Raw genomic sequence first — 26030 nt, forward strand, 5'->3', positions numbered from 1 at the left:
TAAGTAATGTTTGGCCATATTATCTCATGTACCTGTCCACACATTATACTGTCTTCTATGTGGAAGGTGTAGGCATATATTCTTGGCTCTAAAGTTTCTGGCATACGTGTCATGACTAGAGGTTTTTTTCTCAAAGGAAAATTTAGAGTAAGACACACACACAAATGTTAATGTATCTTTTGATGAGTTTAGATGTCACAGCCCTGTAATCTAACCCCTCAAGGAAGCTATGGCATGGTTCTATTACATCAGAAAGCTAACTTTGTCTAGTCAAAATTCCTGCACCTCTCCTATCCCTTCTCTTCTTCCCTTGCAGACAACCACTGTTAGGATTTTGTAGACCTTTAATTAGTTTTGCCTGTTCTAAAATTTAATGGACTTATAAGATATATATTCTTTCATTCAGCATGTTTGAGATTCATCCAAATGTCCTTTGTTTTCTTTAGTCCTTGAGTAAAATTCACTGTATGAGTATGCCAGAACAATTGCTGGGCCTGAATAAAGTTGCTATGAATTATTGCAATCCTTTTTGCGCACTTAACATTTTAATTTCTTTCAGAACTTAGGAGTAGACCATCCTGAGTTGTAAGCTGACATATTTTAAATTTTATTACCAAAAATGTCGCCCTGTTTCACATTCCCAGAGTTCCAAATATGCCTGTAACATTTGATGTGTCTGTAATTTCAGCCTTATGTGATATTTTGTGCTTTTGCTTTCCCTCACAATTGATACATCTGTTGAGCTGTTTGTTTCAATAGTGTTTTTTCGTTATTGTTTTAGTAGAGCTAGTGCTCTACTATTTGAACCACAGCTGCACTTCTGGCTTTTTGGTGGTTAATTGGACATGAGTCATCGACTTTCCTGCTCTAGGCAGCCTCTTGAAGCTAGGATTATAGGTGTGAACCAGGAGTGGTATGGAGTTTGAACACAAGGCCTTATATTTATAGGTAGATAGATGTTCTACCATTTGAGCCTTTCTTCTAGCCCAGCTTTTTGCTGGTTAATTGGAGACAGAATTGCAGCCATTTCTGCTGGTCTGACTTTGAACTTTGTCCAGGTTTCAACCATCATTAGCAAGGATGACAGGGGCCAGTCACTAGTGCCTTGATGCTTTACACTGTTTTGCTGGTTATTCTGTATTTTTTTTTTTTTTTAAGAAGTTGCCAGTGAGCTGGGTATCATGGCTTAAAATTGTAGCACTTGGGAGGCAGAATTATACATTTGAGACCAGCCTGGGCTACAGTGTGAATTCTATACCAGCCAGAGCGACAAAGCAAGACCCTGTCTCAAAAGCAAAAAAGCTCTCTATTTCCATTCCCACCAACAGCATATTGAGGTTCCAGTTTGTATTTTATGAATTGATTTTGTTTTTGAATAACCACCATTCTAATGTATACAATAGAATTTTATTGTGGTTTTGATGTACACTTTAATGAGATTACTGGTGTTTAGCTTATGCGTGTGGAATTTCTGTTTTTCTGTGATAGTTGTCAAGCACTTTGCTTTTCTCACTGAATTTTTTTTTTTAATTTATTTTTTGGTCCTGTTGTGGGGTCTGAACTCTGGGCCTGGGTGCTGTCCCTCAGCTCTTCAGCTCAAGGCTAGCGCTCTACCACTTGAGCCACAGCGCCACTTCCGGCTTTTTTCTTTTTGCTTATGTGGTGCTGAGGAATCGAACCCAGGGCCTCATGCATGCAAGGCAAGCGCTCTACCACCGAGCCACCTTTCCAGCCCCTTCTCATTGAATTTTTAAAGTATGTGTCCTTTGTGATATATGCGCTATTCTTTAGCAGTTTTAAAACTTAAAATTCTTGGGTTGCCTTTTCATTGTTGATCATCAAAACTTGATGAACAAGTTTTGTTTTTAAAATTTTTCTTATGTTTGAGATAGCCCAGCCTGGTCTTAAGCTTTGTCTTCATATCCCAAGTACTACCATTTGCACAAGTTTTTACTTTTTTTTCTGTCCATTGTCAGGCTCGAACTCAGGGCTTGGGCACTTTCGCTCAGCTCTTTTGCTCAAGGCTAGTGCTCTACCACTTTGAGCCACAGCACCACTACTACTTTTCTGGTTAATTGGAGATGAGTCTCACTGACTTTCCTGTCCAGGCTGGCTTCGAACCATGTTCCTCACATCTCAGCCTCCTGAGAGTTGTTTAGGATTATAGGCATGAGCTGCTGGTACCCAGCTCTTTACTGAAAATATTTTTCAGTTTTCTTGTTTATATTTTTGGTGACATGTCCAAGAAATCATTACCAGATCCAATGTCTTGAAGCTTTTAAACCTCTCTCCCCTTTTTCAGTACTGTATGTAGTTGGATACTCAGGGCCCTCCATTTGCTAGGCAGGCACTTTACCACTTGACCCATTCTGCCAGCTCTTTTTCTCATCTTTAAGAGTTTCATCATTCTCGGGCTGGGGAGGTGGCTCAGTGGTAGAGTGCTTGCCTCGCATGCATGAGGCCCTGGGTTCCATTCCTAAGTACCACATACACAGAAAAAGCTGGAAGTGGCGCTGTAACCCAAGTGGTAGACTGGTAGCCTTGAGCAAAAGCAGCTCAGGGACAGTGTCCAGGCCCTGAGTTCAAGCCCCAGGACTGGCAAAAAATAATAATAATAATAATAATAAAAAGTTTCGGGATTCTAGTACTTCCATTTAGGTTTTTGATCTATCTCACATTTTGTATTTGTTATAAATGTTGAACTTTAGTTCCCCTTTTTTTTACCCCTCAAGGCTAGACAAAATGCTACTCCTGGCATTTTGGCAATTAATTGGTAGAGTTTCAAAAACTTCCTGTGTTGGTTTCATACTGTGATCCTCACTCAGATCTCAGCCTCCTGAGGTAGCTAGGATTTATAGGCGTGAACCACCAGCACCTAGCTATTTTCTTTTTTAAAATTATACTTAAAAAGTTGTACAGAGGGGTAATTATTCAACATGTCAGTTCACGAGTACAAGATTTTGTTGTCATTCTGATACTGGAGCTTGAACTCAGCATTTTAGACTCTTGCTTGGCATTTTTTCTCTCAAGCCAGGCACTTTACCAACTTAGCCACACCTCCAGTTCCTTCAGTTTTATTTATGTGGATATCCCATTTTTCTGACGTTTGTTAAGGAGGGCACCTTCCCCCCACAGTGGTATTGACACTGTGTCCAAAATCACTTGACTACAGTGTAAGATATTCCTTCAGGTCTACATTATGTTTCACTTACTGTAGTTTTATAGCATGTTACAGAGATGCCTCTTTTCACTTTAACTTAAAACTAGTAACTTTTGCCAATTTGGGATAATCCCTATTTTGCCATCTCTCAGCTCCATTATATACGAAACAGTACTTGTTCATGTAGGAGCCAAAAGCAATGAAACTCTGAACTTAAAGGAAAAGTCAACAAACTGACTTGGATTATTACTTTTATTTTCCCCAAGTACTCTTAAAACTTAACCAACTAACAGGCCAGGCTCATGGAAGAACAACTGTTTCCAAGGCTTTTTGTAGGAGACAGAATTTATCAAATAACATGGTTCCAGGAGGTTTCTACCCCAGAATTCTAACCAGTCACAGAATCTTCTCAGCTCTTAATTGGAATTTTAATTTAGACATAGAACATAATCAAAAGAGCTTGCCATTTTTTTCCTTCCTTTGCTGAATGTATTCTCTACTTTTTCCACAGAATATCCTTTCATATAGAACTTAATAACTTACCTACCAGTTCTGATCTTTGGTTTCAAGAAAAATTTCCTTATTAAAGAAACACTTTAATAAATATTGAGCTGTTCTTAGCCATCAACAAATTAAACCTGCTTTAATTTATATCTGTTTGCAAAAGACAAACCCTTCTGCTTTTATGATATGGAGGGACTGGGAAGAGAGATGGCTCTTTTTTGAAGAGGGGAGTATTTTCAAGTCATTAAATGGCAAAATAACCAAATGTTCATTCATACTTATTCAAATGGTGAGTACACTTGCAAGCCTAGATCAGAAAATGCTGGTCCTGAAATTACAATATATTACAATATTGTTTTTAATACATTCAGGCTCTATTTTAATTTTTTTTCCCTGAGTGTAGGTTCACAGTTTGGTAGAGAGATTTTAAAGAGGTAGTTAATGGGAATAAAGAGGAAGCAATCTTTATGTCTAGCAGCACCTGGATAAATAGATAACATTTGTCATTTTTATCTTCCTACCTTTTAAAGCTGCAGATATAGTAGAGGGAGATGATTTTTTTTTTTCTTTTGTGTGATGCTGGAGATTGTACTTGGGGCCTTATGCATGCAAGGCAAGTGCTCTACCACTGAGCTACAACTTCAGCCCCTTTTTATTATCTTCTGTGACTCTTTACTATTATGTCATTATCACTGGTCATGATAGACCATAAAATGAACCCTTCAAATTGGGCTTGATTTAGAAAAGAAAGGCTCAACCAAGTAACTTTTATTTACAGTCATTAAGAAAAATGAGTGAACTTTCCAGCACTCACAACCCTGCCTTTTCTCCCTGGACCTGGTTTACTTAAATCAACTTCCTTTAAGTTAATAGGTTTATTTCCTATAAACTCCATTTGATTCTAAGGACTGGGCTTTTGAGAGTCTTGATAGTTAACAAAGGTAGAGGTTAGTCCTGCATGAATGGTTTGGTCCAGGTCTTGGCCTCCAGACTTAGGCTGGGCTGGTGGAATACTGCTTCATCAGCTGTGTGTGACAGGGGTTGCAAACTCTTTCAGGCTTGATACTGGAAGGAAGAGGCAATTCATTTGTTGAGCAGGCATTACAGAATGTTCCTCTGCAGTTCTTACACACATTCTACAAGAAAAAGTAGAGGTAAGAGGGAAACAGTAAGATATAAGAAGCATCGTATAGGAGGCATATGATAAATACTCCCAGGATCCCATTTGTTTTTCTACATTTACAGGGAGACTAGCCTCTTTATAACTCACTGTGCCGGGCGCTGGTGGCTCATGCCTGTAATCCTAGCTACTCAGGAGGCTGAGATCTGAGGATCGCGGTTCAAAGCCAGCCCGGGCAGGAGAGACCGTGAGACTCCTATCTCCAATAAACCACCAGAAAACCGGAAGTGGCGCAGTAGCTCAAGTGGTAGAGCGCTCGCCTTGAGCTGAAGAGCTGAGGGACAGCGCCCAGGCCCAGAGTTCAAGCCCCACGACCGACAAAAATCAAACAAACAAACCACTGTGTGTCATGGTCAGCGCCACCAGTGACTGGCAAGGCAGCAATGGTGTGAAGAATTATTTCCCCTGTGAATGGTGGGGGGAGGGGAGTGTCACAGTTTTTCTTTTAAAACAGGGTCTCACTATGTAACCCAGGCTGGCCTCAAACTGGAGATCCTCTTGTTTTAGTCTTAAGAGGATCATAGGGGAACAGTGTTACTTGGAAAAGCCAAAGACTTCCTCTGGCAACAGTGAAGTTGTTTTGGAAATTGTTCTTCATGACTGAGAGGAGTAAAGTAGGAAGTAGATTAGTATTTTATTCTATTTTAGAACATATTTATGTGATTTTAGCTTTCAAATATATTAAGGCAGTTCACGTATCTAAAGATTAGGTCATATTTTGATTGTCAAAATTCAGCATGATCAGAAATGGTGATGTGAAGTTCTGATCCAGAATCTGTATACATGTCTAAGCACTTTTACTTATTTGTATACAATATAAGAAATGGGCACCATGCAGGCACTGGGGGGGGGGTATTAGCATCAATAAGACAGTGCCAGCTATGGAGGGCACTGTTTCTTTCTGAATACTTTCTTGGCTCTGTCTACTCTATGGTAACACTCTGGGAAAGTACTCAGGCAGAGACCCTGGAGGACACTGAGGAAAACAGATCCTGTAGCGTGAAGGGTTCATGTCCGTCTGTTCTGAGCAGGATGAAATACTAGAAGGAACAAGGGCTGAAAGCTGGAAAATGGCCATCTATTAAATGGTGGTACAGGCTCACAAGAGAGGGAGTTTGGATTGTTTAAATAGGGATACAGGTGGACCCATTGCAACAATGAGATGTACAAGACGTTATGTCGAAAAATTACCTTTACAACTTTGGCGGGGGTGGGGGGAGGGGGGTTGGGGGATGGGGTGGGAGATGGGATGGGATGGGAAGGGGAAACAGGAGGAGGCCACAATGCTTGATAAGAAATGTACTCATTACCTTGCCCATGTAATTGTAACCCCTCTGTATGGTATTTTCACAATAAAAAAAGGGGAGTTTGGCTACTTTATCACTCTTCTCCAGTACATGGAATGCCACATGATACACTGTGTGTGTGTGTGTGTGTGTCTAATTGTTTTAATGGGGATTTGCTGATGTGAATTACTGTGACTGAAAAAGTCACAGTAAATGCTTGGTTCCCTTGGCCTTCCACCCCACTTTCTGTCCTTCATGCTCTTATGTCAGTGCCTGGTGCAGTGCACATCCTATGAAGAATCTGCTCATTTCTCATCAGTTACCTTTGTTAGACTGCCATCTTCTTGGCACAGTTGACACATCTGTGGCTTTTCAGAGGGCATTAGCAAATCCTAAACCACACAACGATCCAGTTTAGTTTCCTTTAGTGCCAGAAACATGAATGCTTTTAGACTATGCACTTTAAGATACTTTTATTTATTTATTTATGTCGGTCATGGGGCTTGCACTCAGGGCCCTAGCATTGTCTAAGCTTTTTTTTTGCTCAAGGCTAGCACTCTACCACATTGAACCACAGCGCCACTTCCGGTTTTCTGGTGGTTAGTTGGAAATAAAAAGTCTATGCCTTTCCTGTCCAGGTTGGCTATCAATCATGATCCTCAGATCTCAGAACTCCTGAGTGGCTAGAATTACAGGTGTAAGCCACCAGTGCCCTGTGATAGTTGTTTTTTTTTTTTTTTTTTTAATTAACTATTATACTTACTATTTGTAATGGAGAAACAAATTACAGATAGTCCTAACACCTTATTACTTGTAACTGTAATATCATAAAAACTAAAAGCTAGGGGCTGGGAAGGTAGCTCAGTGGTAGAGCACTTGCCTTGCATGCATGAGACCCTGGGTTCGATTCCTCAGCACCACATAAGCAAAAAGAAAAAAGCCGGAAGTGGCGCTGTGGCTCAAGTGGTAGAGCACTAGCCTTGAGCTGAAGAGCTGAGGGACAGCGCCCAGGCCTAGAGTTCAGGCCCTACAACTGGACCCCCCCCAAAAAAAAAAATAAAAAAATAAAAGCTTGAAGAATAAAATTAATATGGTTTTATTTCTAAAAGGAAAATCTAAGCATACAGAAGTAAAAAGGAAAATGTTTGCCAGAATCTGGTGGCTCATGCCTGTAATCTTAGCTATACTAAGGAGGCTGACATTGGGAGGAGGTGTCAGGCCAGGCTGGGCAGAAAATTCTCCAGGCTATCTCAGGAAAAGATGTGTGTGTGGTGGTGTGCATGTGTCACCACAGCTATAACAAGAAACCTAAAATGGATGAGTTACAGTCCAGGAGTACATGCAAAGAAGAAGCAAGACGCTATCTCAAAAGTAATCCATGCAGAAAAAGCTTGAGGCTGAGTCAAGTGGGGGCTGGGGGAAGAGGGAGTGGATTTTAAAACCTACTCCATCTCTCATCTCACTTTGCCTTTGAGAATGGTAAGAACACCAGGCATGTTTCATTTTCTAATAGGTAAGTTACAGAGATGAACCAGACACAGTAGCTTGTCTTTCTTATACTATACTTGTCTTTGTCATACTCCTCCCATGCTGTCTCACATAGTGCCTAAGCTCAGGACACCAACTTGTTAATTTATACACAAGTTACCTGCTGTTCATCTGTAGGGAGTGAGTGTAGCCTATAAAGGAGAAATAATAGTAACATATGTCAGTAAGTGCCCGGAAGACAAAAACTGTCAAGCAACACCCTGAGCCTGTTTGTGTTGAAGACTAGTGCTCTACCACTTGAGCCACACCTCCACCACTTCTGGCTTTTTCTGAGCCCCTCCACCCCTTAAATTGGAGATAAGAGTCTCACAGATTTCTTGCCCTTGCTGGCTTTGAACCATGATCCTCAGATCTCAGCCTCCTGAGTAGCTAGGATTACAGGCATGAGCCACTGGTGCCCACAGATCTTGGAAACTTTGGCTGTTACAATTTTACTAAAATCTGATCCTTGGTCTACATTATGGTTCCCATTTAAATACACTTGAAATTAAAATTTATGCTTCTTTTTTACTACCAAGGCAGCAGTATTTGTTTCCGAACATGTAAAACTACAGTGGCTTTTTTCCTTATATTTTAATAGCTTTTTCTACCAGGTGTAAGCCACCACATTGCTTTTACTTTTGTAAGAATTAAATTTATAAGGAGTGAATGTTACATGTTCTAAACTTCAGAGCAGCACAATACAGATAGAACAAGAAATGTCACTTATTCCCAGAACTTGACATTGAATATAGACAGACAGTCGGACTGTTCCAGTAAAGGACTCATTTTATTCTGGAACTAAGCTGATCATGAAAAGCACCTGAATGGTTTATTTGGGTCCGGTAGTGGGGCCTGAACTCCGGGCCTGGGTGCTGTCCCTTAGCTCTTCAGCTCAAGGCTAGCGCTCTACCACTTGAGCCATAGCGCCACTTCCGGCATATTTTTTTTTTTTTTTTTTTTTGCTTCTGTGGTGCTGGGGAATCGAACCCAGGGCCTCATGCATGCAAGGCAAGCACTCTACCACTGAGCCACCTTCCCAGCCTCCCTGAATGGTTTAATAGAGCATTTCTAACTCCCTTCCTATGTGACCTACAGTTAGATGTTTAAGTTTGGTCCTGGATTAAGTCTTATTTTTTTTCTTGATACATGGTTTTTTTGGGGGGGGTTGGGGGGGGGTCTGGTCGTGGGGCCTGAACTCTGGGCTGGGCGTTGTCCCTCAGCTCTTCAGCTCAAGGCTAGTGCTCTACCACTTGAGCCCCAGCGCCACTTTGGCTTTTTTCTTTTTTCTTATGTGGTGCTGAGGAATCGAACCAAGGGCCTCAGGCATGCAAGGCAAGCGCTCTACCAATGAGCCACCTTCCCAGCCCTTGATACATGGTTTTGTTACATAGCCCAGGCTGGTCTCAAACTCATATTACTTCTGGGCACGTATAGCAATGTTTTTGAAAGCAAAATAAAAAAACATTGAACACATTCTGGCCTTGGAATCAAGAGGGTATAAAGAATAAGGACCCACATAATCAGCCTAATGTTGGACTGTGTAGTTTACTTCATCAATAACTAACTTTGCTCTGGATAGAGCAAATGTGACATATTACATATTGAAGGTGTCAAGCCTAGACAGAGACACATGCCCAAAGTGGATGACACTGTACAGTTCTCTCAAAACTCTTCTGGCATCTCTTCTCATCACTATTCTCCCCCTCTAAAATACTTAATTTTAGAGCAGTTTTAAGTTCACAGCAAAAGTGAATACAAAGTATAGATTTTCCCATATATCCCTGCAGCCCCCTCCCCGCCTGCTCTTACCAACATGCTGCACCAAAGTGGTACATTTGTTTTGTTTTTTGGTCGGTTATGGGGCTTCAACTCTGGGCCTGGGTGCTCACCCTGAGCTCTTCAGCTCAAGGCTAGTGCTCTACCACTTGAGCCACAGCGTCACTTCTGGTTTTCTGGTGGTTAGTTGGAGATAAGAGTCTAAAGGACTTTCCTGCCCTGGCTGGCTTTGAACTGTGATCCTCAGATCTCAGCCTCCTCAGTAGCTAGGATTACAGGCATGGGCCACAGGTGCACGGCAGAGTAGTGCATTTGTTACAACTCATCACATATTGATGTCCTGAATGTATATTTATGTGTTTCCACCACACAGTATCATGTACAGTAGTTTCCCCACACCACTATTTACTTACTCTATCCCCCACTATTTATTTACTTTCCCTTTAAAATGTCTCTCTGGAGCTAGGTGCTGGTGGCTTGCATCTATAATCCTAGCTACACAGGAGACTGAGGATGATGGTTCAAAGCCACCCCAAGCAAAAAAGTTCCCATGAAACTCTTATCTCCAATTAACCACTCAAAAACTGGAAGTGGAGCTGTAGCTCAAAGTAGTAGAGTGTTAGCCTCGAGCAAAAGAGCTCAGGGACAGCACCGGGCCCTGAGTTTAAGCCTCACAACTGCCCCCTCCCACCCCCAAGTCTCTATGTTATCAATCAAGAGTCTGGTCTGTATATCAAAAGCTCCCTCTTCACTAGACACTATGTTGGAAATGAACTATACAACTTGAGGGAGAGAGTTGATTGGAAGGGGAAAAAGTGGGAGAAAATGAGGGAGGGGGTGATAATATTCAAAAAGAAATGTACTCACTACCTGACTTGTGTAACTGTAACCCCTCTGTACATCACCTTTACAATAATTTTTTTTTAAAAAGCTCCCTGTTTCCAAACTCTGTCCCTAACAGACTTCATAGAATAATTAACAGTTCATTAAGAAGCACCTGTGGCCTTCTTCTAGGCACTTAACATTTTCCTCTTGAATTTTGTGCTTTCCATCCTGCCAAAAGAAAACGACCCAATTTATTAATTACTCAGGGTATTACACTATGAAGATATTGCAGGTATTTTCTTGTAGAACAACTTAGTAGAAAGCTGAGGAGCTTTTTCATTAGGGAGCAGATCTAACTTTCACACGTTTTCCCATCCTCTGCTCCAAATAATTTCTTTTTTTTTTTTTTGGGTCCGGTCGTGGGGCCTGAACTCTGGGCCTGGGCGCTGTCCCTCAGCTCTTCAGCTCAAGGCTAGTGCTCTACCACTATGAGCCACAGCGCCACTTCCGGCTTTTTTCTTTTTGCTTATGTGGTGCTGAGGAATCGAACCCAGGGCCTCGAGCATGCAAGGCAAGCGCTCTACCACTGAGCCACCTTCCCAGCCCTCCAAATAATTTCTTAACTATTCTGATAGAGTTTACAATGTTATTTTTAGAGTTGATATTTTGTTTGTGAAATTCAAACAAAATTCAGAATATAGCCTATTTACTCATAAAGTAGGTTCAGGATAACAGTTCTGAGGAGAAATATACATATTTCCTGACTGAACTCTGAAAGGCTGGTAAAATGAAGCATGACATCCAGCTGACTTTGTGATCCTCTAGGCATTCAATCAAGTAGATGCCCCAGTGTCCTGGTGACATATATAACCTAAGTAATTCAGGAAATGCTCTACTCTGAAAATCCAACATGAAGTTCCAGTGCACTTCTACCATTGCTGTTAATCCCTACCTGGGCAGCTTTTAGGACTGAAGTCTTCCAGTGGTGCATACAAACAAACTTGCCTAATTGAACTTCTGTCCATCTGTGTTCAAAAGTAGACTGTTCTTAGACCACTCATATATCAAGAAAGAGAGGCTTATAAATAACCTCCTAAATGCCTGATTACAGAACAATTCAGTATTGAAAAACTTAAAAAAAATTTTTGGAAAAATAAAGGAAGAGAGGTCAAGATTTTAATTAAACCTCATATTCCCGAAATGAATAAATTTTTGGACATTTTAAATGGTAATGGGAACTATACAACAAATCTATATTTAGGATTCCCCTTTATACTCATCTAATTAGCACTATACTCTGGGATTTAAATTAGGAGCTTATAAGTAGTCCTGCTTTGTTATGTGTAATTATATAAAAGAAGCAATTTCTGTGTTTATATTTGACAGACTTCGTTATTAGAAGAGATTGGGTTATTATTGTTCATTTTCCCTTCCTACTAAAGTTTAGCTTTTTCACCACCACATGTGCTATAGTTCTCTCTTTTCAAGGCTATGGTATAGATATTTCAATTTCTGCTCTGAACCATTCTACATAAGCTGGAGTTACTGACTCCTGCCTGTAATTCTTGCTTCTCAGGCAGCTGAGGTCTGAGAATCGCAGTTTGAAAAGCCAGTGATATTCTTATCTCTAGCCACCAAAAAAACTAGAAGTGGAGCTATACTTTAGGTGGTAGAGTGCTAACCTTGAGTGATAAAGCTAAGGGATAGCGCTCAGACCCAGTTGAAGCCCAGGAACCCAAACAAGAAGCTCCTTTAGTATTTATTTTTGTGTTAGTTTTAGAGAAAAGGTATAAAGAAGCAAATCCACATTTGAAAAAAATTCTTTTAAAGTGAAATTCAGGGTTGGGATGATTATATGGTTTTATTAAAAAATACTAGCCATGTTTCAAGTTTGCTGTCTGTATTCTCAAGGCTGCAGAAATATGAATGAAAACTGACAGGTCCATTAAAGTAGCCTCTAAAAGTTTCAATAAAGTAAATGAGTAAGAGAAAAATAAACATTACCGTCTTGTGTTCTGGCTTCTGTGATCCCTTTCCTGGGATGCTCTTGTTGATTTGTAACCTTCTTTCCTTTTCTTGTTTTAATTCTAACTCAAGCTGGTTCCTGGGATAAATTGGAGAGGGAAAGAATGAAGTTTTATTTCTGTGTACATTATTTTCTGAAAATAGCTAAATCCTTTTGTTGTTGTTGTTGTTGTTGTTGGTTGTGGGGCTTGAACTCTGGGCTTGGGCGCTGTCCTTATGCTCTTCAGCTCAAGGCGAGCACTCTACCACTTGAGCCACAGCGGCACTTCCCTAAATCCTTTTCTTAAAGTCCAGCAATTAAGTTTAAATACTTGATGAATAAAAAGTTACCAGAGCATATGGTAATACAATAAAACCAATAATGCCGAGAAACATAAAACATGCTTAAATTTTCTTGAATTAAGAATAAAATTTAGGATCAGCCAGTGCCAGAGGTTCAACATTATGAATAGTTATAATAATCTGAGTGACAACTAGTATTTGCCAAACTTGATCATCTTTACATGTTTTCAGCTAGATACAGTAACAAATATGGGGTTCTATTTCATAAGCTAGTCTTTCTTTATAGTTATGTACTGAATTTCCATTCACACTCTCAACCACTAGTTCTTATATATCCAACATAATACTATGTGAAGGCAATGGCTTCAGAACAGAAATGAGTGACATTTGAGAGATAATATGGAAAAGTATTTACAGGCTGGAGTCAAAGTGATTTTTAAGTAATAATGTTGCAACTTAATTGTGAGAGCTGGGATATAGTCAGAATTTCTAAGCTTTCATTCCATCTGAAAGTATCACCTATTCAAAGGGTTAATGCAAAGACATTAGAAGTGACAGTAAGTGAAGAGTTCCGTATTAGTAACTGTATCTGGAACTTTGGGATCTAATTCCCTTTCTTTCTTTTTTTTTTTCAGTCAAGGTCTTACTATGTACCCTAGGCTAGCTTTGAACTCAAGATTTTCCTGTCTCAGCCTCTTTAATATGCTTATGTGTTTGCCACCTTGCATAGCATCAAATTCCTAATTCTCACAATTTTTTTTTTTTTGGCAGTACTGGAGTTTGAACTCAGGACTTTGAACTTGCTTGACTTGCAGGCTTGGCTAGCACTCTTACTACTTGAGCCATGACTACATCCTTGCATTTTACTGGTTATTTTTGTAGATAGAGTCTAGAAAATTTTTTGCCCATGTTGGCTTTGATCTAACATCTTCCCGATGTCTTTTCCTGAGTAGCTAGTATTAATTACAGGCATGACAGACATGAACCACTACCATGGCTGGGCTGATTATTAATTCTTTAATCAGGATCTTGGGAATGTTGATAGAAGGGAAGCTTTCTGATTCCAGGCCCAGGGAGGCGACATTGAAAAGACAGAGTTGAGATGGTTGTTAGGAACTGAGGTCCCTCTGTCTAGCATTAGCATTACCCATGACCACCCAGTCAGCTCAAGTTGCCCTCTGTTCACCGCTGCCTCGTGAGCTCCTCCACTTCCAGCTGTAGGCTGTTGATCTTGTCTCCAAAGTCCTGTTTGAAGAGCCGGTTGTCCAACTCAGCAGACTGTCGGCCTCGCTCAGCCTGGCGCAATCTGGGTGTGAGCCATATGAACTTGTGATAAAAAACAAAAGCCACAGTGGGGAGGAAGACCATGTTCACAACACAAAATAACCCAAAGAAGAAGGTATGAAGGGGAAAACAAAAAAAAAAAAAAACTTTGTAAGACACAGGGGAAGAAATTATGGGAAGAAAAAAAAAAGATGGCAAAGAAGTAAATTCTAGAAAAAAGTAAGATGAAGGTGAACCAGGCAGAGGAAAAGCTGATTTTTCACTTTTTTTTTATTCTAGTACTACAGTTTACAGCCATTAGATGATAAACAATAAAACATCACTTTTTATTAGAAAATCCATATCCAGAGCCAACCTCAAGTACGTAGTAATTAAATTTAATCTACTTTTTTCGTATGTTATTTCCTAATATGTTTGGTACTTTATATTTCTGTTTTTCACACACAATTGGAGCTTGCAAAAGGGTAACTACCTTCTTATATGGAGAATTATAGTATTTTTCTGGTCCATTTCCTAAATCACATGTTATTAACTCATAGTACATAATATATCAACTTGTACCCAGGTCTAAGATTATTACATAGGGAAAAGCCTTTATCAGAGGGCTGTCTTGTCCCTGTCCATTCCTACCAAGTGGTGTGACCAAGCAAAGAACTGGGGCTCATAAGACTACTGACCATATCTTTGGAAGGTTCTAATAGATGTTTTCTTCTAAACATCTTGCTAACTTTGCACCTATATGTTTTTGAAAGTGAAACATTTAGGGCTTTATATAATGTAACTTAGAAGCATGCTATGTGTTGTCTTTAAAGTTTTAATGATTATTCCTTCCAAATGCTCATAGAAAAGGCCACTTATCACCACAAAAGGTTAATGAAGATAAGAATGCAATAAAAGCTTTCTTTATTTATACAGGTGCAAAATTATAAGATCTAAAATAAGTTCAAGAGCACGGGATCTTCCATGAAGTTGTTTCTAACAAATGCTCTTTGACTATGTCAGTAAAAGGACCCAAAACACACATAAAATTGATCTTACTTTCTTATTCTGGTTTTGTCAAGAAGATGGTAGAGAATTTCAAGAGCTGGAAGCAAAGGGGTTTGGTGCCCCACCTTCGCAGCTGAAATGCTGCAAATTATATTAAATGAAAAAAAAAAAAGCAAAAAAAACCCTCAAATATCTGGTCAAGACCTTTTGAAGGAGTAAAGGCTTGTGTAAAAATCCTGTCTCCCGAAATCATAGGGTCATTAAAAAAAATTGAAGTATTTATACGATTATTTACAATGTAAAGCCTAGAAAGGGTTAGATCTGTGGTCACTTAGAAAATGAGGCCCTACTAATATTGCTTGTGGACATCTACTAGGAATTTTAGTTTTACTAAATAATAACACAGAATGTCAATTTATTGTTTATATATTTCTTATTTTGAAATTATTTCCTAATGACCAATTATTAGTTTCCAAGAACCTTTAACAAATCCCCATCCCAAGAACCTTTAACAAATCCCCATCCAAACAAAAAGTAGCAGAAACTTTTAAGCAAATGTTTGTTGATAAGGAATGACAGGCAGGAAATCATTACTCATGCCTGAACTTTGTCCTTTTTACTCCAGTAGGAAAAGCAGAATAGATCTGAAAAATGTATAGTGCATTTATTTTAACTAGGAGAGGAGTATTTTTTTTAATTAAAATTATTCTTTCTGAGCTATCTAAGTAGGAAGTAGAATTGCAGAAAAGTGGCAGAGGTAGAGATGATAAATATTAGGAGGGTTTTCTCAAGCTTCCACATTATGATATTCTAAGTTACCTAATTACTAACTTTATCTCTATGTACTTTAAAGAAATATAAGGATGCGACTTTCCTTTTCATCCAAAGTCATAAGGCAAAAACAAAACAAAACAAAACAAAAAAACCCCAAACAAAAACCAACCAAACACTATAAGCAATCTTGGTTACGTAGAACTGTACTGAAAGACTATGTACTTATCCTTGGCTTGGAGATTAAAACTATGTAACGAAAGTGAAAAGGGGTACCAGCCTAAGAGATACACAACTACTTTAGAAGAGTCCAGGTTTCACATGGTAGTCACCTCTAGATCATGACACTCACTGCAATGGCAGAACAGGCTTGCTAATGCAGACATGAACAACACACCTAGAATCTGATATTATTAATGACTAGGTTATAAAGGCATCATTAATATATATACAGAGCTTTGATTCCCTAGGTTTTTTTCAGTGGTGTTTTTATTTGCCAGTCAATTTAGAAATATTTTCTTAAAGTTTTCTTTTTTAGTGTTTAATCAGAGCTTATACCAAATTTTCTAATTCTGGGAGAAAATAATAATACAAAACCCAACCAATATCCAATTGGTTTGTTTTTAAAGTCCAACAAATTCAAAGTCAATTTTTGGTGAGAGTTTATATAGGTTAAATAACTTTTGGATTTCTTCTTTTTCCAATTAATTTGTGACTGCAGACTTGTGAGGTGACCAACTGTAAAATGCCTAATGTTGTTTGGGGATCAGTTTATTTGCCGCACTATTTAAGGTTTTTGCCTGTTTCACCAAATCTTTTTCACTAAATAAAATAAAAATGATAATGAAGTGGAAAAGGGTTGAGAAAATGGATAAATGGGAAACACAAAGACAGCAAGAGAATAAGTTAGCTTAATACTCAGGTAAGTCATTATTTCAAATCTTGGCTTTAAATGCCAAGTCAAAAGTCACAGAGAAATCATTTGATACATTTCAAAAGCATAACTTACAGACACCCAAATCATATTTGTCATACCATTAATATTTTCTTCCCCCCAAAATTATTTGTTAAACCATAAACTTCTAATTGCTTATGAGCAAGAAATTACTTAGGTGATTTTCCTACATAAATATCTTTATATTTGTCATCCATACCAGAGGTTTAACATTCATTGATGAATACAGCTAGCAGCTGTTAGAACCTTCCCTGTTTAGGTTGCGAATCATCAAAATAAAGAAAGTTGCCCATTCACCCATTCATTCACAAATATACAGAATGTCTACCTTCTACATTTGAGGTAGTGTGTGACAAATCCAGTGGCAGGGCTCTATTTCTAGCCAGGAAGAGGTATCAGAAAAAGCTTTGGGAGGAAGGCTGGCATTTCAGCCTTTGTATAAAAATGTTTCTGAAGAAAAAGGAAGTGAGAAGGGGAAGGACATTTCTAATTGGTGCAACTATCAGAGAAGGGTGATGGATAGGAAAATGGAAAGCATGTCCAAAGACTGCTCCAGTTCTGTACAGTCTGCTCCAGTTCAAGAGAGGTGATAAGTTGGTAATAAAAGTGGAAACAGGGCTGGGAAGGTGGCTCAGTGGTAGGGTGCTTGCTTTGCATGCCTGAGGCCCTGGGTTCAATTCCTCAGCACCACATAAGCAAAAAGAAAAAAGCCGGAAGTGGCACTGTGGCTCAAGTGGTAGAGCACTAGCCTTGAGCTGAAGAGCTGAGGGACAGCGCCCAGGCCCAGAGTTCAGAAAGAAATACATCCTTTGGGCTGGGAAGGTGGCTCAGTGGTAGAGCACTTGCCTTGCATGCATGAGGCCCTGGGTTCGATTCCTCAGCACCACATAAGCAAAAAGAAAAAAGCCAGAAGTGGCGCTGTGGCTCAAATGGTAGAGTGCTAGCCTTGAGCTGAAGAGCTGAGGGACAGCGCCCAGGCCCAGAGTTCAGGCCCACGACTGGACCCCCCCCCCAAAAAAAAAAAAGTGGAAACAGGGGGCTGGGAAGGTGGCTCAGTGGTAGAGCGCTTGCCTTGCATGCCTGAGGCCCTGGGTTCGATTCCTCAGCACCACATAAGCAAAAAGAAAAAAAGCCGGAAGTGGCGCTGTGGCTCAAGTGGTAGAATGCTGGCCTTGAGCTGAAGAGCTGAAGGAGAGCGCCCAGGCCCAGAGTTCAGGCCCCACGACCGGACCCCCCAAAAAAACCCCAAAAAACAAAAAAAAAAAATAAGTACTGGTGGGAGAGAGCTAGTCAGAGAAGCACAGTGGAGGCACACACCAGGTTGTCAGTGGAAGTGAGATAACTATTCAGGAAAAAGAAGAGAGAAAAGGGACATAGGAGACATGACAGAAAAGGGCTAAAGAAGGGAGAGAAAGAACCAGTATAGATCCTTGGAGGATACCTTTTAGAATCCCTACATCATGTAGTGTGGTAGTATTCAAAGGGTTTAGTTATAAACAATAAACAACATGATTACGTACACACATTTCAAACTTCTTTCAGCCTTGCAAGTCAACTTGTTATACACAAGAGCGAAATTGATTAAGCTTTCATTTCTAATGTTCAGAATAGCCAAGACAAACCAACACAGGCTGACAATGTTTTAACAACATCTTAGAATAATAGGGTAGAATTTCGTTTTCTTTCTATCAGCACATCTGATTTAGGCTAGAAGAGTTTCATTTTTTTTTTTGCTGAATATATAGCACCTTCTCATTCCTAGCTCCGTGTTAATGAAAAGAAACAGCACTTTTACCTTTGTTCCAGTTGTTTAATGGTAGCAGCCATCTGATTAGTCTTCTCTTCCAAACGACTGTTTAGTTCACTTTTCTGTTTTACTCCTAAGTCTGAACTCTGTATGGAAAAGATATATAAAACATATGCTTTTAACTTAATGATTAGTGGGAAATTCACAATGGAAAAAATTAGTTAAAAACTAATATTGTTAATATACGTCCTTATTATAACACCAGCTATTTGTTAGGCTAGAGAATAGACACAATGCCATAGAATAAAAGATCTTTTGTATGAAAAATGGTCTTGATTTTTTTTGTAGGTCCTGGGGCTTGACCTCAGAGCCTGGATGTTGTTCCTGAGCTTTTTTGCTCAAGGAAAACACTCTACCACTTTAGCCACAGCTCTACTTCGGAATTTTTTGGTATTTAATTGGAGATGAGAGTCTCGTGGACATTTTTTTTTTTTTTTGGGGTCCGGTCATGGGGCCTGAACTCTGGGCCTGGGTGCTGTCCCTCAGCTCTTCAGCTCAAGGCTAGCGCTCTACCACTTGAGCCACAGCACCACTTCCGGCTTTCTTTTTGCTTATGTGGTGCTGGGGATTCGAACCCAGGGCCTCATGCATGCAAGGCAAGCGCTCTACCACTGAGCCACCTTCCCAGCCCTCTCGTGGACATTTTTGCCCAGGCTGCCTTTGAACCTTATCCTCAGATCTCAGCCTCCTGAGTAGCTAGGATTATGGATGTGAGTCACTAGCACCTGACTTAATAGATTCTTAAAAGGTAGTTTATTGGCATCTGGCCTCAAAATAACATGTGACTCTTACATTTATAAAACAAGAAGGGCTGAAGGGAAGCTCTAAGATTTCAGAATGACCATGTATCTATTCATCATATTTCCTCTACCTGTAGCTTAAAGGCCAATTCATGCTTGAGAGCCCTGAGATCATCAAGTTGCTGCCTCAGAGACACCAGGGCATCTTGTTTCTCACAGACATCTTTCTCCAGCATCTTCATAGCAAGTTCCATCTCCTGTCTCATGCTGATCTGGATTTCCAGTTCTTTTTCAACATCCTGTCCCCAAAGATAAATAACACTGCTTACACTCTTTCCTTAACTAGGTACAAATCATAACATTTCATAGGAAAAGGCTGACCCAAACCCTCTGGTCTGAATATTCTGGCAATAAAGTCAGAAACCATCATCCATTTCCAGAGACAATGACAACAAGAATAATATATAGGGTAGGACTTTTAACATTTGACCAAAGCATACAAACCTGAAAAACTTGCCAGGCCAAGGAATGTAATTACACACTTTAACAGATATTAAGATAACTAGTAAGTCTCATTACCAGAATATCTAAAAACTGTTAAAACATTCAGGACTGAATAAAACTGAAAACTGTACCAAAACTGAATGGTGGTGATACATTCAAGAGCCCAGGGATTCATAAGTCACTCTGGGTTCCTAAGGTAACATCTCCAGGTCAACATGGCTAACTGAACTTTTAGGTCCACTTAAGATGAAACTCTTTTTGTTCAACCATTAATACTACAACATTATTTAGATAAAAAAAGACACAAAAGACTGAGTTTCAGCTGGGCCCCAGTGGCTCAGCCTGTAATCCTAGCTACTCAGGAGGCTGAGATCTGAGGATCACGTTTCAAAGCCAGCCCGAGCAAGGAAAGTCTGTGAGACTCTTAGCTCCAATAAACCACTAGAAAACCAGAAGGGGCGCTGTGGCTTAAGTGGTAGAGCGCTCACCTTGAGCTGAAGAGCTGGGGGATAGCACCCAGGCCCAGAATTCAAGCCCCATGCCAACCAAAAAAAAAAAAAAAAGACTGAGTTTCTTCTGTGTTCATGTTGTACTGAGTGTATATGTTGGAACTTGCCTAGTTTCTTAGTTTCTTGCCTTCTTAATATTTATCTTAGTGGGATAGAGAAATATAAAAAAATATAAATTTGTGTTATGTTCCATTTAACTGAGACAGTTTTCATATGATTATGGCGAAAAATTACCATACTACTTCTCACAATACTTTTTTTTTTTTTTTGGGTCTGGTTGTGGGGCCTGAACTCTGGGCCTGGGAGCTGTCCCTCAGCTCTTCAGCTCAAGGCTAGTGCTCTACCACTTGAGCTGTCACAGCACCACTTCCGGCTTTTTTCTTTTTGCTTATGTGGTGCTGAGGAATCGAACCCAGGGCCTCAGGCATGCAAGGCAAGCGCTCTACCACTGAGCCACCTTCCCAGCCCTAACATTTTTTTTTTTAACTAGGAAACCTCTAAAAACATACTTTAGGATCTGATTTACTAACACAAGATAGTAAATAGTAATTCTTTTAAAGATATTAAGATAACCAACTTGTGTTTTCAGGAAACCCGAACTTCTGTTATATATTGTTAATCTAAAATAACTTTTTCTTTTGGGTCCGGTCATGGGGCCTGAACTCTGGGCCTGGGCGCTGTCCCTCAGCTCTTCAGCTCAAGGTTAGCGCTCTACCACTTGAGCCACAGCGCCACTTCCGGCTTTTTTTTTCTTTTTGCTTATGTGGTGCTGGGGAATCGAACCCAGGGCCTAACCATGCAAGTTAAGCGCTCTACCACTGAGCCACCTTCCCAGCCCCTGCAATAACTTTTTAGTAAAATTAAAACACCCTAGATTATCAAACTTTTCCCCATTTATTTTTTAATTGTGTACTTATATTGATGTATAATGGAGGGGGCTTTCATCATGATTTTCCTCATTCTTAGTGGTACTATGAGTTACCCTTTTATAAATCATAATGTCTTATAAACATATATATATTTATATGTATATTTTAATTTATAAAACAACACATAAGAGTAATACTGGATGATAAACTTACTTATTTACATCTAAGATCAAGAATAAATTTAGAGGGAGGGGGAGGGAGGAGTTGGGAGGTAGGGAGGGAAGGGATGGTAGGGGAAAAACAAAGGAGGGGGTAATAATGCTGGATAGGAAATATACTCATTACCTTGCAACCCTTAACCCCTCTGTACAGTTTCTTTACAATAAAAAAATATATATTTAGAAAAAAAGAATAAATTTAGAAGTAAAAGCTAAAAATAAGCATATAATTCTCTATTTATGATTCTTAGTATGGGAGGAGCAGCTGCCTCCTCCCGAGGGACACATCAGGATTACTGCAGAGATGAGGATTGTGGCCAGAGTGGGGATTGTATAGTTTTAAAACCAAAAAAAGAAGCCTGGAAAATCTTACTGCTGTTGTGGACATTCAGGGAATGCTGGTTGAAAAGAGCCAGGAAAATTTTTATAAACTTTGTAAAAAATGCAGTAAAATGCTATGATGTTTCCAATCACTGCCTGTCAGGTGACTTCTCTAAGCAGGCTAGTACCTTTCCACCTCTGAGTTGGCTAGTACCTTTCCATGTTTTTCTGAGCTATGAGAACTTAAGCAGAGTTTACCAGCCGTAATTGTGTCTCCTCCTTTAAGTGCTTTCTTGCTTCACTTAGTGCTTGTCCTTCTGTAGTTCTGTCTGGTTTAGGACCCTTGAAAACAAGTAAAATAGTGCATATTTAAATAATTTAAATAAATGATGCATTTAAATAACTGATATAAAATTAGTAGCAGATACTAGTATTGCTATTTAGTAAAGAAAAATGGTGATAACTAAGCAGACATAAAAATGAATTAGGACAATAAAAAACAAAACAAAACTCAAGTCCAGTCTATTACTCTTAAGCCTGTATCCTGGCTATTTGGAAGGCAGAGATCCTATGGGAAAGCATAGTGGCTGGGTGTAGGGGTACCACTTCTGAAAAACAGTAGCATAATGTGAAAATAATTCTCTGTATTACTGCTGGATGCAATGAAAATCATTAGTACATAAAAACAAGAACTAGTCTTTACTGAGGTCTAAACATGTAAGTGGCAGGGAAGTGGAACATGTTGAAGGTGAGGGAACATAGCTCCCCCAAACCCCAGTTGCATATGGAGGCTAGGAAGAGACAGTGTGAGTGATGTGTGCAAACGTCTGTGGCCCCTCTAGAGATTCCTTCCTATTGCTCACCTGCTCTCTGTGAATATGTTATGAACCCAGTGAAGACTCACCTTGCGATTGGATTCTAGTATGTATGAGCTTTCTTCTTTAACACGTTCCATTTCTTCTTGTAGGGTAATGATTCTGTTGTTTGCAACAGCAAGCTGTTGATAAAAGTTTTGTTGATATCAATTTTAAATGATACTTTATTCTTTTATTAACTGAGTAGGAAATAGCTTTTGGTTTGTTAGCCATCACTTTCATGCTCATTCCTTCTGCCTCAGCCTTCTGTCACCATGCCTGGCTCTATTAGTGATTTATTGTGAAATTTCTTTTCTTTTCTTTTTTTTTGGGGGGGGGGGGGTAGGGGGAGTCCAGTCATGGGGCCTGAACTCTGGGCCTGGGCCCTGTCCCTCAGCTCTTCAGCTCAAGGCTAGCACTCTACCACTTGAGCCACAGAACCACTTCCAGCTTTTTTCTTTTTGCTTATGTGGTGCTGAGGAATCAAACCCAGGGCCTCAGGCATGCAAGGCAAGCGCTCTATCACTGAGCCACCTTCCCAGCCCCATGAAATATCTTTTCTATGGCTAGATGTTAACAGATTATTGTTGAGTAAGAATAACTATTTCTAAAATATTTAATAAAGAAGCTATTTCATACCATTGTGAATCCTCCATAAGACATTCTGAATATGATTCCTCAACTGGGCACCAGTGGCTCATACCTGTAATCCTAGCTACTCAGGGGGCTAAGATCTGAGGATGGTGGGTCAAAGCCAGCCCAGGCAGTAAAGTCTGTAAGATTCTTATCTCCAATTAACTACCAAAAAAGTTGCAAGTGAAGCTGTGGCTCAAGTGATAAAGAGCTAGTCTTGAGCAAAAGAAGCTCAGGAACAGCACTCAGGCCCTGAGTTCAAGCGCCAGGACTGACCCCCCCCTCCCTTTCCCTTAAAAAAAAAAAAATCTGACTGTACCTAATGGGACCATTATAATTAGAAAAAGAGAAAGTACAGTCTTTGAAACCTGGATAATTTTACTTAAGATTCTAAACAATCTAATCTGCTGACAGCATAACCTTTTTTTTTTTGTTGTTCTAAGGGATTGAACTCAGGGCCTGGAAGCTGTTCCTCAGCTCTTTTGCTCAAGGTTAGTACTCTTATCACTTTGAGCCACAGCTCACTTCCAGTTTGCTCGTGGTTAACTGGAGATTAGAGTCTCACTTACCTTCCTGCCCTGTCTGGCTTTGACTTGGGATCCTCAGATCTCAACTTCTTGAGGAGCTAGGACTAGCGTGAGCCACCAGTGCCCAGCTAACTTAACCTTCTTTGAGGAAAAATTGCTTTTACTAATCAGATAAAACATGAAGGGGAGCCGGGCGCTGGTGGCTCACGCCTGTAATCCTAGCTACTCAGGAGGCTGAGATCTGAGGATCGCGGTTCAAAGCCAGCCCGGGCAGGAGAGACCGTGAGACTCCTATCTCCAATAAACCACCAGAAAACCGGAAGTGGCGCTGTAGCTCAAGTGGTAGAGCGCTCGCCTTGAGCTGAAGAGCTGAGGGACAGCTCCCAGGCCCAGAGTTCAAGCCCCACGACCGACAAAAAAAAAAAAAAAAAAAAAAAAACATGAAGGGGGCTAGGAAGGTGGCTCAGCAGTAGAGTGCTTGCCTCATATGCATGAGGCCTTGGGTTCAATTCCTCAGTGCCACCGGAAGTGGCACTGTGGCTCAAGTGGTAGAGCACAGGCGTTGAGCTGAAGAGTTCAGGGACAGTGCCCAGGCCTAGAGTTCAAGCCCCACAGGCAACAACAACAAGAACAACAAAAGCAAAAACCCAAAAAACTCCATGAGGCTGGAAGTAGAGGTATGGTGCCAGCTTTGATGGAAGAAGCCAAGCAAGACAGCATGAAGTCTTGAGGTTATTTCTTTTCTCTTCTTATTTCAGGGACTTTTCTAAAGGTTTTCACATTTACATTCATATCAGACGTTCAGAATAATTATGAGACTGAATGGGGAAGTATCAGCACCCTCGTGTGCCAGTGAGGAAACGCTGCATCTTATAGGTCAGGTGACTGACTTAGTCAGGAGCACATGTAAGTCACATGGCATGTAAGCAGAAGTCAGTAATCTGACCAGTACTGCTTACCTTTTGCAAGGAAAAAATAACAGAGGGCCCAGAGCTTGCCAGTCTAGAACACATAGTACATAAATGATGCTTAAAATGTTTGTTGAAGGAATAAACAATGAGTGTCATGCTATCTGCTAAGTACTTACTGCTGACTTGCCCAGACAAAATTTTCACATAAAAGGTACTTGATTAGCCAGGTTAATATGCCTGTGTAGTCCAACTAAGAAAATGAGAATCTAGGATAAGCCAACTGGTCTATTAGGACAAGGAATTATATACTGAAGTACACATTATCTGAACAATAAAATCATTTCCAGTGTTTCACAGGTTCTACTATTGGACATTCTTCAATTTTATATTAAGAATTTCCCATATACTTACCTCTTCAGTCAGTTTAGTGTTTGCTTTTTCTAATGTGTCTACTTTTGTCTGAAGGTTGTTTACAGTAGCACTACAAAGAGAAGAAAATCCCCAATATGATCTCTTTTAAAGAACAATACCATATTTTCCTTTTTAAATACATATATCGTGCTTACCATTCATTTTCTAATGTCTATAATTCTGGGTAAACTTGTAGGCACTAAGGTAGTATACAAAGGGATGCGCTGGCCTTAACTTAATGAGTAAGTCTTCAGTACTAGAAATTATATTCACAGCCGGGCACTGGTGGCTCACGCCTATAATCCTAGCTACTCAGGAGTCTGAGATCTGAGGATCAAGGTTCAAAGCCAGCCTGGGCAGAAAAGTCCGTGAGACTCTTATCTCCAATTAACCACCAGAAAACTGTTAGTGGCACTGTGGCTCAAGTGGTAGAGCTGAAGAGCTCAGGGACAGTGCCCAGGCTCAGAGATCAAGCCCCACAGCTGACCAAAAGAAAAAAGAAAAAAATTATATTCACTATTTGTTCAATAGAAGAAAAGCTAATATACTACACTGTAAATTTTAAGGTTTACCTATATATGACAATAAGAGGCTACATAGACTATTTAAGTGTACCAATAACTCTTAAAAATTATTTTACTTGTATGTTTCATTTGCTCATTTCAACACCTAATGTGTTAGGTATCCCTAGTACAAAAACATGCAAAAAGTAAATAGTAGTGTCAGATTTATGTTTCATTGTCAATTGTGGGTGTGTCTTTGCTTGGCTGAGCTTTCATTATCATTATTAGTTCGTGGTTCCCAGAGAAAACTAACTCAAACTGTTCTTGTGTTTGTTAGCTAGAACTAAGATTAATCAAAATTTGTATTAATACTCATGTAATCACATTATAAGTCTTATTAAAAATGGCATTTATAATGGAACATGTAAATTCTACAACCTATAAACAAGTTAACCATTAATGGATATATTAATAATTCTTCTGAATAGTCTTTAGAATAACAAGGACATAAAGGGCTTCAGTACTGGAGATTGAAGTCAGAGCTTCATGTTTGCTAGGAAGGTGCTTTGCCACTTGAACTACATACCTAGCTATCATTAGCATTTGAATTGCTCTCTTTAATACAGAGGAAACTTCATGTTTTAGAGTATACTAAAAA

At 39.7% G+C, this 26030-nt stretch overlaps 1 protein-coding gene across 17 annotated transcripts in view; it reads right to left on the reverse strand.

Moving 5' to 3' along the window:
* Positions 1-3379: 3379 nt before the first annotated feature.
* Positions 3380-26030, reverse strand: part of Rufy3 (RUN and FYVE domain containing 3) — a 77174-nt gene continuing 54523 nt past the window's right edge. For 2 of the 17 annotated variants that reach the window (XM_070012704.1, XM_070012707.1), the window contains 11 exons: positions 24870-24939; positions 22438-22530; positions 21792-21875; positions 19244-19411; positions 18361-18458; positions 13755-13874; positions 12266-12365; positions 10434-10489; positions 7779-7809; positions 6454-6522; positions 3381-4800 (listed from right to left, as the gene is read on the reverse strand). In XM_070012704.1, the coding sequence (XP_069868805.1) occupies positions 4657-4800; positions 6454-6522; positions 7779-7809; positions 10434-10489; positions 12266-12365; positions 13755-13874; positions 18361-18458; positions 19244-19411; positions 21792-21875; positions 22438-22530; positions 24870-24939 (1033 nt within the window). In that variant the 3' untranslated portion in view covers positions 3381-4656. The other 15 variants (XM_070012702.1, XM_070012703.1, XR_011369993.1 and 12 more) reach the window with 15 other exon arrangements.

This window comes from Dipodomys merriami, unplaced genomic scaffold (genome assembly GCF_024711535.1).
Source record: "Dipodomys merriami isolate MVZ:Mamm:240054 unplaced genomic scaffold, mDipMer1.0.p SCAF_9, whole genome shotgun sequence".
Lineage (NCBI taxonomy): Eukaryota > Metazoa > Chordata > Mammalia > Rodentia > Heteromyidae > Dipodomys > Dipodomys merriami.